The following is a 17105-nucleotide window of genomic DNA, read 5'->3' as shown; positions in this document are numbered from 1 at the left end:
GTCAGTCCAAGCTGCAAGAAGTGATGAATGTGGGCAGCATTTAGTTGCTAGAGTTTTGCAATGGTATGGTCAGACTGAAGCGTATCTCAGGCCTGTGACACTACATTGTCCCTACTTAGAGGGGAAATTCTGTGCTGAGATGGGACTTACAAATTCCATCAAGCCACTCATCCTCTTGCGTAACATATCACTGAAAAGTTACTGCTGTCAGTACAAATAAAAAACAAATGACATGGAGCAGTCCCATTGCATTTGTACCTTCGAAGGAGATGGAATGGCTAAGCAAGCTACAGTGACAGGCAGGTCTTTCACAACCACCAGTGCTAACTGTAGGCTCTGAGGACAGTGTCCAGCAATTACTCCGTAAGAGCTCAGTTCTACAGTCCATAGTGCTGGACAGGAGTTCAGTGGCAGAGAAAAAAAAAATATTAACAGATGAATGGATTATTTGGCCAATTTTAGTATTATTTGCACTAACCTGGCAATTTAAGATATTTACATCTGAACTATTATTAGGCATGACATCAGCACAGTCTGGGATCTACTACAACAAATAGCATGGGACCCAAAAGGGTTAAGAACCAGCAGACAAGAATCCTGTCCATTTAACATTCATATCCCTGTGCATACGCCATCTTACACTGGCATATAAATTACAGATATACATCACTGACATGCTGTGCTAGGAATCGCCCCAAAACCTCAAACTACAATTTGATGATTCAACAGGAAGACTTAAGGCAGACAGAGGAAGTAGGAAGGATGAAAATACTGAGTTTAATCTGTTCTACTTAACAAACAGGATTTGAGACCTTATTACTATCAAACTGTGGCAGTTAAGATATGCTGCTGCTTTAATTTGCACTAACAAGACACAGGAAAGTTAGAGCGATGCCTTCACAGGCATCAAGAGAATTTTCCCACACAAAGAGGACATCCCAGAAGATCTCCCAAAGATCCTTGAGAGAAAGGCAAACAAGTGGTTAAAAAAACCAATGCTGATTGGAAGACGAGAGGGCTCTAGTCTGACAGAAATAGCTAGGGATAAATGGTAAATCTTTGTTTCCATTGCCACTCCAGGAAAACACATCTCAGCCCAAGTTTAGCTGTCAGCCAAACCCTGCCCTCACTTCACCTTAGTATCCTTCGCACTTTCTTCAACTTGGCCCTTTGTTTTAAGCTCTCTTTACACAGAAAGATGAGTCAAATCTTTTCTTAAAAAAAAAAATAAAAAATTAAGTATCATTCCACCTTCACTACAGTATCATTATCTGGTGGGGCAGGGTAGGATAAACAATAAAATCAATGAGATTTTTCTGCACAAGGTTCTTATGGTAAACCCAGAAATGCTTTTTATGCCAGGGCATTTGTTTCTGTCCTTGTTTTTATCTAATGGAAAATTTAAAAAAAAATATTGCAAATAAAACCAGATTGTATCAAAATAACAGTAAGACAATTCTTCAGCTTGATGACACATGCAAATAATTCAAACCTAAAATCAGATCTCTTATGGTGATTGTAGATCTGGTGGACATACAAGTATCATTCTGGTTATATTTGAAGGCTACATACATAGTCTTTAGAGAACACAACATGAACAATGTATCACCAGCTTTCTAATACCTTTTCAAGCAACAGCTAGTGTATCAAGGAAAAGTTTTACCACTTTTCTTAGTGGGTATACATCAAATCAGTTATCAAAAGTGAACCATGCTCTATTACATTGATCCAGATATAAAAAGTATACAACATAATTATTTTTAAAAAATGTTTAAACTAACAAAACTTAACTCCTTTTTAAAAGAGTGAAATGATATATCAACAGAAGCATTTACGGTTTTGAATTTAGGAAGGGCAGCCAAGTAACATGGCACATCACCAACAGAACACGTAACTCCTGGGTGATCAGGGGCATTATGTGACTACTTCTGTTGCTGCCCATCACTACTCAGGGGAACAATTAATTATTGAACTGTTAGCTTTCTAAAGACACAGCCCTCAACAGGGCAAAAGAGCTGCATGGAAAACTCACACGCTCAGTTTTTATTTAGCATGACTGTAGTTCTGGAAGTTATGGAAAGATAAGCTACAAATATGTTGTGGAAGATCAATTTTTTTTTTTTTTTTTAAACACTAGCAAAACATAATAATTAAAAACTGCCAAACTACGAAGACATTCAATGAATCGAAAGCTAAAGCATAAATTCACATTACTTTAACCAAGGAAACAGTAGAAAAGTTTAGAATATTATCAGAAGTTACAATTTGTCAATCAATCAAAAGCAGACACAAAGGCTGCATGGGAATCTTACCAGAACTCGATCACCAATTTTGAGCTCCCTTTCTCCTTTCTTTAGTGATCCGGCTTCAGATAGATTTGATATAGATTCACTTGCAGTTTTTGAAAGATTGCTAATCTGAGAAGGAGTTGAATGTTCCTTAGCAGCAAGCGGTGAAGTTTTCTGTGGAATTCCTGAAGGGGGGAGCGCAGCAGCAGAGGAAGACACCATACTAGCAGCGGATGTGGAAGTTGGTGATGTAGCTCTAGAAGCATGAGCTGTCTGTGTACCATTGGCTTCATCTTCTGTCAGCACTTTTCTTGTCAATTTTGATGGTCTTGTAAATATTCCCCTCAAGGGTTCACACTGGAAATAGCGAACTCCAGCCACAGAGCCATCATTCTTACCAATTGGTTCATCTAGAACAATCCCTGCCCACTGTCCTGGAGCAAACTGTGTTTCACCAAGGAACTGAATAAAGCCAGGTTTATTTCCATTGACCCAAACACGCTCCCCAACTCTGAAATCATCCACAAACTCTTCATGTGCATCTGCAGTGGTTGTGCTTGAGGCCTTTTCACTGGAAGCTGCTTTTTCTGCTGGAGCTGGAATCAAGCACAACAAGAAAGCAACAGGAATCAAATACACTAATATTCCAGAGCACATCATTACTTAGTTTCAATGTAACAAGCATTTGGAAAACCATGATTTCTGAAAGGAAGAGCACAATTTCAAGTTTTCTTACTTATGAAAACACTGTAATCTCTGGAATCCAATAATTCAAAATCTAAGGACAGACACACTGAATGAATTTAACGTAGGTTTTGGTAAATATCTTGTAAAGATTACAAGTCTTACTTCAAAAACTACCCAATCATTCAAAGAAAACTACTTGATCACATCCAATTAGTAACTTTTTGCATGTTGTACACATCATTTTTGTTAGATCAGAAATACAACCAAAATAGTAAAAATAGTGTATACTCATAGCTTTCAATGTACTTTTTCCTAAAAGATAAATAAGGAAAAAGTTAAGATATTTAAATACTCCTTACCAGCTGCAACAGATGCAGGTGTTTTCAGCAATGTACTCCCATGCTTGATGGTCTTTGAAGGAGCCTTAAGTCCACTTGGTTTTAACATACTCATCTTTTTGCAATACCAGCGTTAATCCTCTTTGTCTGTAGCAACTATCTTTTTCCAAACATGGATAAAATATATTACTCAAGTTTTTCCAACTCTGGAATAAACCTGTATATAAAAATATTAGACATGAAACAAAAATCAGTATTTTAACTCCTGCAGAAGACATTTATGTATATACACATAGTCTATGTACAAAATGCATGATAAAAGATGCTTTACAATAACAACCAGAAGCATTTCCAACTCCCCATCTTTTGAAGCCCATTTCCTATTAAAAGACACCAAGTCTGAACCTAAAACATCAAAATAACTCACTTCACTGAATGCTGCTGTATTCATCTTGAGCTTTAAACTAAAAGGCTATTTTAAGAAAGAAAAACAAAGCCCTTAACAACATTACTAACATTACCCATAGATACAACCACTCTGCGCACCCTACTGTTTTCAGTCACATTTTTCAAGCGTTGCAATATCCCAGCAAAACCAACTTGAGAGCAGAGAACTGCAAGTGAAATCAAGAGAACCAGGAATTTCAGGGTAAGAAGAATAAAGTTTTTAAGAGAGATTAGAACTGAAAAACTAAACTCAATCAACAGAGTTAGATGATGACAGCTAAAAAGTAAACATCCACCTCAGCTGTATGTGATTTTTTAGATCACAAGATACACTGGCTCGCAGTCCCCAACACAGTGCCCCAGCTACGCTCCTCTGGAAAGAGGAGGGACTCTTCCCTACGTTGCTAGGATAGGGCGCTGCTCTGACTTGGAAGCCAGCTATAAGCTTTTCAGGGAACTATGTCATGAGGGTTTTGCCACAGAAGGCATCTTCCTTCTGATTACAAAAGCTGTAGAAAGGCTTTTTCATCTATAATGAAAAGTCTTTTTTTTTTTCTAGAATAAGAATTCAAAGCCAAAGTGTAAGGTGGCTGGTCTGCCCTCATCTTCAGAAACATAAACTGTTCTGCATGCACACAGCTTGGCTATTTGGTGAGCTTTATATATAAAGCATTGACAGAATAGCTATACCTTCTTAAAAAACAACACACAAAAAACCAACCCAGCAAGCATCTAAACAAACACCCTAAAAAAAAAAAAAAAAGGAAACATAGACATGTAGCAATAGCCTGTTTGCTCAACTGCTCAGAACATGCCAAACAAGAACTGTAAAGCAGGTCTCAGTCCTGCTGGTTACTCAGCATTTTGGCACCAATCGGTACAAATGCAGAGGCAGAACGGTGGCCAGTTGCAAACATCCCAAACCATTATTAGCTGTGCTCAGGTCTGCGTACTGGACGTGCAGAATGTTTAATGGCAAGAGAAACACTGCTGAAGGAGAGATTGCTATGCTATAGGAAGGAAAACCAAAGAGACAAGCCAGCTGTGTCTTTTACCGGCCAGTAGAAAATCTACCCCTTGTGTATTATTAATAGGCAGCACATCAGTCTTCCTAAAAATCAATTCATAGAATCATAGAATGGTTTGGGTTGGAAAAAAAGAGAAATTATCAGGCACGCTGCTTTATGAACCTAACTAGCCAGTGAAACATTTCTTCTGCTATTTCAAGATCGGCCATAACAAATTAAAGCCATTTTCTAAGGAGTTTGAGAAACTGCTATACTTTAAAAAGCATTAATTGCCACCTTGGCTGTATGGTGTTTATCTACAATTTAAGTTATGCTCCATGAAAACTCTGAAGTAGCACTGTGAAGATTTCTGAACTTTTTTTCTAATGTTGCCAGAAGTACGTCACCCACCCATTGCAGAGTTATGACTACTGAAGAGAAAAATTTCTCCATTGTTTTTGCAAGACATATGCCAGTTTACCATTAATTTTTAAGTGGGAGTTTTCATGTTCATGAACATAAAAGCAGAGTTAGCTTTCTAAAAAATCAAAGCAGAAGGATAGGCATGAAATATGACCAAACCGTGAAAGAACTGGGAGGCACACAGTTATGCAGAAAAACTAGAGGATCACATAAGATGTCACTTTGGACACAGCAGGAACACTGGTATGGGGTTTTTTTCCCCTCTCACTACATACCTGCCCTCCCTGCAAAATCTGAGTGCATTGTATTTCATCATATTTTGTTTTAGAAATCTTCCAAAACTGTGCTTTGCTCTTACACGCCAAGGATTTGAAAAGCCTTCCTTTTCTCTCTCATACACATGCTACCTATCTGTTCTTCCTCATGCTGCAGCCCTATTTCCCTCCCCTCCAACGCCAGGATCTCCATGCATGCCTCCATTACTTTCCTCAACCCATCAGAACACATGAAACAGAAAAACTGTACACGATAAAGAAGGATTTGGTACAAATACAGAAATGTGAGAAGCATCAAGGTCAGTTCTTTTTAGTTCACAGTCTTCTCTGTTAGTGCCAAACACCAGATTTATGGAAATTCAACAACCTTAAGACACGTCCTCCTTAAGAAAGGCTGCCTCCTAAAACCAGGAAGCTAGAAGCTGTCTTACAGTATTCCGCCATTATTTTCCATATACGACCTCTTTTTTCCCCTGAAAGAGCATTCCAGCACCACACAGGTAGTAACCATCTATATTGTGCAAGAATAGGTATATTAAAAGAAAGCAAACACTGAATTACCCCCCCCAAATGACATTTTGCCAGTTTCAAGTAATTATTTATTAATAGATGTTTAACAAACCTCTGCTCAAGAGAAAGTTACAATGTTCCAATATTGTATTTCTTGGCTCGGGGTACTCATTCATATTTTAATCTTGCTCTCCACGGTCATAGCTTATATATTTGCTGTGTCATTTGCTTTTCTCAACATACAGGCCTTCAACTAGGCCAGAAGTAACACAATCCCTTGTGCCCTGGTTTCAGAGTTACTGAAATTGTAGCTTAATACAAAAACCTGCTAAAATACAGGCAATATATTTTGGTAAATTGCTGCCTTATTGCAACAGTGAAAATGCAACTTTCAGTCTTCGAAAGAGACAGGACCCTCATAGTAGCATTTCCCAACAGAACTCATAAAACACTGAAAGCACATAAATTTGCAGCAAGTGATTTAAGCATTAAACGCTCCAGCATTTCCTAACAGGCTCCAGATGTCAATTATCTCATTTTAGTTCTTGTAAGAGAGAGCAGCTAGCTACTTGTCTCAATTTGTTCTCTTGCCTTCCTTGAATCTCTCAGCTCTCCTGAAAAAGAATCTCTATAACCAATATGCAATAACATTAACTGTAATTTTCTCAAAAGATTTTATCAGGAACCTAAGGATATGCCCAGAAAGACTCTGATACACTACTTAAGAATTCAGAAAGTCACAAAAAAAAGGAGATTTTAAACACAAGCTTTACACTTGTGCCATTACTAGGAAACACCTGATTTCATACAATATGAAAATGCATTACACTCAAATGAATTATGATTTTTTTATGTGTTGACTACTGAAAATTTTTAAATGCAGACATGAATCCTTGCACTGACCCTTTTAGCTGATTAATAATATCCTTATTCTTATTTACCTTTTACAGACCTCTAAGTAGTGCATGGATCAAAGCAATCCATAAGCAACAAGTTGAGAACCATTGATGTAAGAAAATAAATCCTATTAATCTGATAATATATATTAATTCTGTTGGCAAGTTGAGATTAAAAATAAATTTTAACCACATAAGTCTGAATTTAAAAAGCAGAATATTTTCAAACTGTCAAAAAAGGAATTCCTATAATAAAAAGACATCGGCTGTCCACCACTGTTTCTTTCAAGACTGTATTTCAAGACTAGTATTCCAAAAAGAATTAAAACACAATTAAATAAGAAAACAGGAGGAAAAGTTAAAGCCTCAGCTCACTCCATTTATGAACCCTATAGTCATGACAAGAATATAACAGTATCAATAGTTCTTGAAGCTTCATTGACACCTGACAAACATGCTACCACCACCACCCTCTCCTTCCTCAGGACAGATAGTGCCATAATTAAAACATTTCATCTGACAAAACATTTGAAACAATGACTTGACAATTTAAGAAAGAAAGGTTTGCTAACATCACTACTTGCAACTACTATGGAACAGATGCAGTGTTTCCATGGAGAAAAGCAAGTTGTCTGTCCATTTGGTATGGAAACAAAGAGGACATTCTAGAACAGAGCAGGATCGTGTTCGAATTGACTCAAAACAGACTGCATAATCTCTGTCTCCTGCATGCAGACACATGCAGTCTGACTCTCTGCAGCGTACTTTGAGGCTGGAACACTACTCGCGTGGTTTATTTGTATAATAAAGTAAAACGATTATTTTAATTGATGATCATGTGCTATCGGTCATGCACAAGTTCTTCAAAATAGAAAGTTTAATTTTAAACTTAGTTAACACCATTAAGAGACTAAATACTGTTAGAAAATGCCTTTCCATGCCAACATACTTCTAAGCTCAAAAAAGAGACCGCTTCAATTTGTTAATTCTGCTAAGCATACCAGTGGTTTGCAAAATACATACAAAAATCAGGACTAACAGATAGAGAGTAAACATTCTAAAAGGATTGTGTAGAATAGATACCTCTGCTGAAAATCTCAGAGAGATCTGTAACCAGAGATCATACGCAATCCCTGCGGCAGTCAGCTAGTAGGTATCTAGAAAACAAATTCTGACCATACCATGAATATGTACAAAATGAATCAGAAAATCCCTTCTGCAGAAAAGTGATACGGAAAATATATTTCAAAGACCACCACCATCCAGAAACTTCACTTTCCTGAGAGAAAAACAAACTCACCACATGACGCACTACGTTCGAAATAACATTGCTGAACAGCATTTCTTAAATAACTGTTTCGTACTCTTGATGTTCATACCACTATTGCCAAGCTTTCAACAGCTCATGAATCATTCCTCAAATATCCTGACAATGGTTTATAGAACGTAACTTGGAATTTTGAACCTGGAAAGTTTTCTCTTTTGGTCCATGAGTTACTCAAAGAGCTCAGATCATTTGCAGTTACAAATGGTTACAACTCCTAAAATTACTGCAATCTTAAAATGTTAAAGTGTATAAGCATCTTCCGTACGATTCAGATCTAATTCTTACCACAGCTCTAAAAGCTGTATTTGTGGTCTCCTGGGCTGGTATAACATTTCTGTAAAAGTGAGTATACGTATTTCCAAAAGCACTTAAAAGAATGCTTTTAATTGAACGTATAGGCTTTTAAAATTCATACACAATTCGAAAATACAACCACATTTCTGCTTTGAACCAAATAAATGCCTTTGCATTGCACTGCTATTTGCTTCTTGCTTCCTCTTTAAGAATATTTCTCTCTGTGCAAGAATGTGCCAGATCACAAAGACCAACTTCTGGAAGTTGGATAGGAATGAGATTAATTTATCCACAGCAGGTCCACAAACCGACCAGTCTGGGACATGCACACCAACATCCTTACCAAAACAATTCTGGACGACGTAGACATAGCAGAGGGATAAATTGCAAAAAGCAGATAGCCTCACACTCCCTCCCTAAATAGTGTTTCCTATTGCCACCACCTTGTTTTGTTTCCGAGGAGGAATACAGGTATAGTCCCCTACTATCACATACTATGCAGCCAGATTTATCCTGCTCTGGAAAATTGCAATGTCAGCACACCCAGAGCGGGAGAGATGAGCCGCACCCTGGAACAATAGTCTTTCCTCTGCCACGTTCTGGGTCTATTGGAGATATTTCATATCGGACAACCAAAAAGACTGAATCACCATTTTGCAAATGTTGGATTACATTTACAATTAAATAATTCCACAGCATCCATTGTAAATGCCACGCTAAGCTTCAAAGTCAGTTCTCTAATGATTACAGGTAGTTAAACCAAAAAGATGGATTTGGAAGCCTTCATGCATTAACTTTTCACAGTAACTTCTCTTGTAACGATGCAGCACGCTTTGTATTCCTAGCCATTTACTGCTAAAACACAACCATTTTGGATCTGTGAATTCACATCAAGGTCTCTTCGCATTTAGCCACTGAAGCCAATTACTGAAATGGTAAATGAACTTCTCTCTGAATCTAATGCTCCTGACTTAGTGCAAATTCAGCACATTTTGTCAGCTCCAAAGCATTTACTGAATGAGTAGCAAGTTCAGACTGAAACAAGCCAGAAAGCACCATAGGCATTTGATAACAAAGTCACAAACTGCAAATTATTATATACTGACGTAACAGTCTCTGCAGTAGTCACTGTTAAACCAAATCGATTATCTGAATGTTGCTCAAGAATTTAACTGTACTGTTTGGTGATTAGAGACTGTGGGATTACAGAGGCATCTTCAAGTATAATTTAAGTTGAAGTGAATACAATTTAAGAAAGAATTTATATATAAAACAGAAAATACACATAATTAAGAATTTAAGATTTCAATAGAATAAGGGTTGGCATTTTGGAGTCTACATTTGATTACTCATTCAACACACAGCAATTAGAAGAAAGGGAGCATTTAAAAACATGACTTGAGTTTTATTTTGTCTCCCTGAAACCATGGACTTTGATGTCAATTAATCAAGTAATATGATGATCTGAATATATTCTTCAGGTACATCACTACCATAAGAAAAGACACCAAAATAATATGCATCATCTAATTCAATGTTTATCATACTAAGTACTATCAGATCATATTTATTTGGCTTAGTAGATGCTCTGCTTACTGCCAGCATCAAAATACATGGGCTGGTATGTGTCTATCGAATCAATGTTTTGTACCTCACTTTTAACGGCAGAAAAAAATTCTGCATTTAAATCACAGCTGATCAGGTAGGAAAAAAAAGGAATCCAGACCTTTCTCTCAGATCTGTTGTTTGCAGATATTGGTATAGGAAATAAAATTTTAAGACGAAAATAAGCAAGAATGTCCCCTAGTTTATATAGGATCATTCTTAGGACATTCTACTTCAGCTCATTCCAGCCCAATCCAATATAACCATCCTACGAATTCTAGGGAGGTATACCCTTCACAAACACTCATCCTATGTGAATCACAAAGCCTCAGTTTCTCATAGTGTGTTCTTAACATAAATATGAATTCTATAAAGGACAGATTCTTGAAGAAGTGCATCTCTGTTTATTTTAACTAGGCAAAACTATTAAGCTAATGGAATGAAAGCAATGCTTTGCTCTTCTAACATGCCCTCAAAATCGCTACCAGGATTACTCCAGGAAATGACTGTTAGATGCAAGTTTTAGTATCTTTAGTCTAACTCAGAATACAGTTTACTTTTGCTATTATAAAAATACAAAATGAAAAGCTTGTAATAAGTTGGGAAGTGTGCCCACTGGTATGACACAGCTCTTTTGACAGTGTCATTGATTTGATGAACTGAACTTGAAACAAAGAGTGGCTGACAAATTAGTCAAACTGAATCATATCTATACGATCACTAGCAGAGATCCTGAAAAAATCTTTCAACTCTATTTTAGAGGGCATTGATTTGGATAAACATTACTTAGTCTGAAGCAACTAGTATACTCATTAAAACAAAGACACCCAGAGGATATTCAAAACAGTCTCAACAGTGTAATGCAAACACTATGCCTTGTCATCACTCATCCCACTACCAAGCACCATCACATCACAGCATAAGGACATCCCCAGAAATAGCTACTGGTTTTCTGTAACTTCAAAGGGTGAATCTCTGTTTCCTTAAGAAGTCAGAAGACCCTCCTACTTCCTACTTTCTTGCATACTTAGAGGGACGGGGAAAGAACAAAATTTGTTGTTTGGGAATCAATCCAAATGCCCCACAGTGCTGTCCCTCATTAAGGACACAGCTAATCTAGAGCTCAACCAGCAACTTTAGATTTGTTTCTTAACTGAGATAGATAATAGATGCTCTATTCCCATATCATGGAGATAAACTGTTTTCCATGTGAGTTCATAGATCCCTAGCATATTCAGGACCAAAGACTTTTTAGATTATCTTTCAACATCAAGGTTTTTACGGCAGCCAGGCCTGCAGACAAATCCGTATTTCTCCTTTGATTTTGAACCTGCTGGGTAGTTTCAACTAAATAAAATAAAAGGCAGGAGATTTCTAAAATCAAATATTATATTCTTACAAGTTTCACAGAAGTAGGCCAAGCGGTAGGAGGGAGACTTGTGTTCCAAGTTTCTCCTGAGTTTCTCCCAATGACTTTATATCAGACCAATTTCTGAAGCAAAATAGAAAAACCAAAGTATTGCCATCAATACGCTTGGTAGCAGCAGGTTATCAGTATGTTTGGAGATAACATAAAATTTGAATATAATATAGTTAGGAAGGCAATCATTACAAGATGCAAATCCACTGAAAATTTGAGGGTTTTAGTGACATTGCTAAGTTGATAAATAAGACACATCGCTATTTTCCTACCTTGGAAAGTGCACGATATTCACTGCAAACTGGATAAACAGGATTTTCTCTGTATATGCTTGGGAAAGGGAAAAGGCAGGGTAAATTCCTATAACTAAGAAACTATAGCAAGAACAAGACGAATCAGATCAAAGATAGTAAGAGGCTTAGAACCTCAAACCATCAGTCAGATATTACAGCAATGCTATGAGAAAGATAATTCATTAAAGTTTCTGCTCTGCTTATGGATTTTAATTCTACATCAAGGACATTTTACCATTCTGTACCTTGCTATGGTCACTCAGACTCCTAAACGCCTTGAGATCCTCACTAAAAAAAAATACCTCTGAAACAAAGAATTAGACTACTGAATATGAAGCACAAATAAGAGAGGATGTCTATAATTGTAAGAAATTATTTTGGGCTAGCAATATTGTGAGTATTTTTTTCTCAATCTATGTTGCTATTTCTAAACACAGTCTGTTCAATTTTTTAAAAATATTCCCGTCTTTAATTAATAAGGAAGAGCTGATAACTATTAAAAAGCTTAAAAAAAAACCCACAGAAAATATGATGCAAACTAACACTTCAAGTTGCTGCTGTACACATGCATTATAAAAATGTCACTGCTATAGTCTATTAAAAGATCAGAAAGCACATGATCCTCCTAAGCACACATCATTCTCTACAGAATGAGTCAAGGATTGAGAAGTTGAGAAAGTTTTCACCCAAGAAAGTAAACAATTGCCACCTCTTCTGGTAAATCCACTACCAATACTTACTACTTTTCCTACATTTTTCCAAGGGAATTCTTGCCTTTCCCAAAAGCTCTCCATTTTGATAACAAGAAGAGTAATTTGACTGCCCGCACTGACTTCTTCTGATGAGAATGCACTTCAACCATCTCAGTAAGGGTGTTCAGTCCATAATAACAACTGATTTTGGAATAGTAGAGCATCAAGTTTAAGTTATTCGGGATCTAAAGTTTAAATGAAAGTTTGAGAAGGAAAATATCATTTCCTGTCAGCCTCAAAACCAAATGCATATAAACAGAGACACAAGGTTTCTCTCTAACACAATTAAAACTGAAGCAGCTGAAAGAAAGATGCTTCTTTTTATAGTAAGGATTTAATTTTGATAGACTTGTGTGAAACTGTAACTGTTTCACACTCTTTGAAAACATCAAGTCAGCAATCCCTTTTTAGCTCTCCATGTTCTTAGCCTTTTAAATTAGCACCATGACTGCTATACGGCTGGCATATAATAAAGTAGAAGTACAAATACAGAACTTGGGCAAATATCACTGTGATTGAGTGGATGTGGCTGCCAAGCTGAGAAGCAGAATGTGAGTGTCAGATAAGCTAACTCTATCAAATACTGAGTTTTTCCTCTTTGCCTTGCAATTTCCCCTCAAGCTAAAAAAAAAGACAGTAAGATTATAAAGATCAGGACAACCGAGCAGTTTTTAATGGTGTTTCTCCTTGAAACAGTAGAGTGAAGACATGTCTTATAAATTAAAAGAATGCGTGGTACTATTCACTCAAGATTCTTCTGTCTGAGCTTGGACAAACAATTGATGAGACATTCCAGGTAGAAAATAGTTAGACGGGTGCTAAGGTAGAAACTTGTGCAGTCTGTTCTTAGATACATCTTCTAAATCCTTTCCAGCCTTTTGGAGGCCAGGAGCTAGATACCAGATTTGTAGGTATTTCTAAGGGTCAGTTGTAGCACTGTAAGTCAAGCAAGTGCAACATCACTCTGCAAAAATAAATGCATGTAGAGGACAGACACCTGGACAAGCACAGACATATCAGTAGATGTCTGAAATCATTAGGGACCATGCTGCTGACAGAGCTGGCTTCAGTTCTGCTGGTCAAGAAGAATGAAATGGTTGCTCCAGCAGAAATTGGCATCTAGCTGAGGGCAGCTGAGATTACAGCTAATGCAGTATATAATTGCCTTTCATTAAATAACAAAACACCATCCATCTGAGGCATTTCTAAACACGCCAGTCCAATAAGGATTCCAGTGCGTTATTTTTTATACGTGCCAGCAGAGCCAATAGTCTCTCTAAGGAATGCCAAAAGATTAAACAAGAGCTGCATTCATTCATGGTCGTTATGTTCCAACATTAGAAAACTTGCATTCAACATACGGAGTTAACATTTGACCTGAATGTTTTAGATCGAGAAAGAAAAGCAGTTTTGAAAAATCATATTGACAAGACAGATCACTCTCTTTCTTTTGAAGGAAGATCTACTTTGAAATATTCTCAGTCACTCCCAAGAAAAAGTTACAGGGCTAAAATAATAAAGGGAGGAACACTAAAGGAATTATCCAATCTGTCCAAGCTAAGTAAATAAAGGCTGTCCTGGATATTCATGTTCAGAAGATGATAAACAGTTACAGCCTATAGCTCAGACAGGAAACCTACAGGAGCTCTAGAAAGTCATCGCCATCAGCATATATAAGCACTGTTCCTTCCTACAGTATAATCACAAGAGGAAAGAGGGTGTTTATTTCCTACAGTACACTTCTGTGAGCAGGATACAAGACAGCTGGTCTTCTGCCCCTCACTAGAATGTTGAGATCTTCTCCTTAAAAGAAACCATACAAACTATGTAAAACTAATTTTTTCCCCTCCAAATAAAATCTCCCTCTTGATCCCTAAAGATATGGACGTTTGAGGTCACATTTCCAAGCTTTGCTGCTTCAGCCAACACATCCCTCTCCCTTCAATACAGAGAAAGCCTTAGAGCACTTAGGCACAGACAGAAAATCTTCTAGCACGTATAAGGACTAGACAGGAAGAGAACCCTCCAATCTCATAATTTTAAACCAAGTACTAATAGTCCTCTGCACATTTTTCAGTCATTCTACATTCAGTATGTAAATGAAAAAGTTTAGTACCTGAACAATTATACATTCCTTAGACTAAGATACATTGCTGTTGAGGTGGAGGGGAGTTATTTACTTTCCTCCCCAGTATCTAATTTGTTATCTTGTTACATGTTGTAGCAGGTACACATAGACACCTACTTAAAGAAAAAAAAAAAAAAATCACTCTCTGACATTGCTAGTTTCAGAATCATATGCATATTTCTGTTCTTTAAATAAAATTCTTCACAAAGCAGCAGGCATAAAGGCATTTCCTCTTTTGTACCTCTTTTCTTTCTTCTTCCTACATATTTATACAGATACCACATGTTTTAAAATCTTTCTGCTCAAAGATCTCAAAGCAACCTGTGAACTTCCATAAAACCCTACCCAATCAGCACAGTGGGTAAGTAAGCAAAGGGGGTAGGGAGGAAGGAGTCTTCATTTCACGGTCATAGAACATATACAGTCACAGACTAAATTTTCTTCCCCGTGCTATGTTTTGGAAGAGATTTTTTTTGTGGTGTTGGCTTTTGGGGTTTTTTTTTGGGGGGTGGAGTTTTTTTATTATTTAAAACACATACACAGAGATGTTATAATGAAAGGGAAAAGTAACTCCTGACTTTAACGCAGCAGGAGCCACATTAACATGTAACAGAAACAATTACCTTGTGCCCCATGACAGCTGAGGCACAGAAAAGAGAACACTGAATTGCCTTAGGTAGCAGCACTACCGATATAGCGGAAAGCAGGAGGGGCCCAGAGCACAGCCTCTGCCAGGGATCCCGCAGGTCGAACCTTGGCTATGAACATGGCAGTGAACTCTGGCTGAGCCACCCGGATCTGTGGGGCAAACCAAGAGCAGCTCACCTGCAAATCAGTAGCTTTGAAAACAACACAGGCGTAGACAGCAGATATAAAACAAACAAAAAAAAAGACAAGGTAAAGTATAAGCTAAGTCACTAATAATATCGTCGTATAAGCGTGGGATGCTGAGAACTGCAGGTCAGGATTTACCACGAAATACTCAGACCCCTTCCCCCAGAACCATCCACTCAAACCACCAATACTAACACAGTGCTACATCTTCCAAGGGCAAGACTCGAGCACAGAGTCCATTCAAGACCCTCCTGTCCCCACCTGCTCCTCACGACCCATAAAAGCACCCAAGGGCCCTGTGGTGGGAGACGAGAGCGGGGAGGCCCCCAGCCCACCTGGGACGCTGCTTCCCGCACCCTGCCGAGTTCACAGAGTGCAGCTGTGTCGGGAGCCCGGCGGGCAGCCAGCCCCGTCCAACCGGGGGCACGGTGGCGGCGGGAGAGGGGGAGGAAGCCATACAAGAACGAAATGAGCCCGGCAAGCCCGAGCACACGGCTCAGGAACCAGCCAAACCGGCTGCTGTCACGGCGGACCTGGCAGGCCGGCGGGGAAGCGCAGGCACGTGTGGCGGAGGCTAACAGCTCCCCGGGGGGAGGGTGGACGCCCGCCCCGGCTCCCACGGCCTCGCCCCACCCAGCCCAGCATCGCCCCTCCGGCGCTGCCCACGGCCCTACGCCCCGCTGTGGGCCCCACACAGGGGTCCGGCCACCCCACGCGAGTCCCTCAGCGCAAGGTCCTGCACCGCCACACAGCCACCGCCGCCCGCCGTTCCCCTCACAGCCCACCCTCCCAGCGCCTCACCGCCTTCGCCTCGCTTCCTCACCGCCCGCCGCCTCCGCCCCACAGTCCGGCGCGAGCCCGAGCGCGGGCACAGTGCGGCGCCCGCCGAGGCGCCCGGACGGGAAGCAGAGGCCCCAAGGCGGGAGGCGGCCAGCAGTTCCCCCCCCCCCGCCGCCCTCACACGGCGCCGTCGCCCTCCCCTCGCGGGCCCCAACGGCGGCCTCACCGCTGCCGCCCTCGGCTCCGCGCCGCCGCCTTTCCCGGCCGCCGCCAGCACCGGGCGCAGCTCCTGCCGCCGCCGCCACCTCCCCTTCTGCAGCGGCGGCACCTCCCCGGCTCGCAGGGGGCGGGGCGGGCGGACAACGTCTGCGCCTGGCCGGGCCCGCGGCACCGCGAGGCGGAGACTGCAGCAGCGGGAACGGCGCCTCCCTCCGCGCCCCTTCCTCGCTCTCCCGCGTTCTCTCTTCGCCCCCTCCGCACCTCCTTTTCCCTTTGTCTCCCCCTGCTTTGTTCGCCCCGGGGCAGCCCGCGGGGGGTGCCCGCCGCCGCCGGGCTGAGGGGGAAGGAGCGGCTCTCCTCCGCCCTCGGTCTAACCCTTCCTTCCTGGGCGGCCGGCTGGTCCCGGGGGGAACCGCCCGTCCCGGCAGCCTGCGGAGATGCTGGTGGAGAGGGGATTTGGCTCGGTGAGGAGGGGTCCGTCCTCATCCCCGCAGCGGGGCCCGAGCACCGGTAGCGCTCACCCCGCGAGGAAGGCGCTGCGGCAGCAGGCAGGCGTGAACGGGAGGGGGGAGAGGGTGGGGA

General features: G+C 40.4%; 1 protein-coding gene across 10 annotated transcripts in view; it reads right to left on the bottom strand.

Moving 5' to 3' along the window:
- CLIP1 (CAP-Gly domain containing linker protein 1) overlaps nucleotides 1-16660 on the bottom strand; it is a 72067-nt gene extending 55407 nt beyond the window's left edge. For 5 of the 10 annotated variants that reach the window (XM_075769661.1, XM_075769667.1, XM_075769666.1 and 2 more), the window contains exons 1-3: nucleotides 16531-16660; nucleotides 3335-3530; nucleotides 2313-2884 (exon numbers count right to left, since the gene is read on the bottom strand). In XM_075769661.1, coding sequence (XP_075625776.1) covers nucleotides 2313-2884; nucleotides 3335-3428 — 666 coding nt within the window. In that variant the 5' untranslated portion in view covers nucleotides 3429-3530; nucleotides 16531-16660. The other 5 variants (XM_075769664.1, XM_075769669.1, XM_075769665.1 and 2 more) reach the window with 5 other exon arrangements.
- Between the last annotated feature and the right edge of the window lie 445 nt (nucleotides 16661-17105).

This window comes from Balearica regulorum, chromosome 17 (assembly GCF_011004875.1).
Source record: "Balearica regulorum gibbericeps isolate bBalReg1 chromosome 17, bBalReg1.pri, whole genome shotgun sequence".
Taxonomy (NCBI): domain Eukaryota; kingdom Metazoa; phylum Chordata; class Aves; order Gruiformes; family Gruidae; genus Balearica; species Balearica regulorum.
This window is presented reverse-complemented; position numbering and strand designations above follow the sequence as displayed.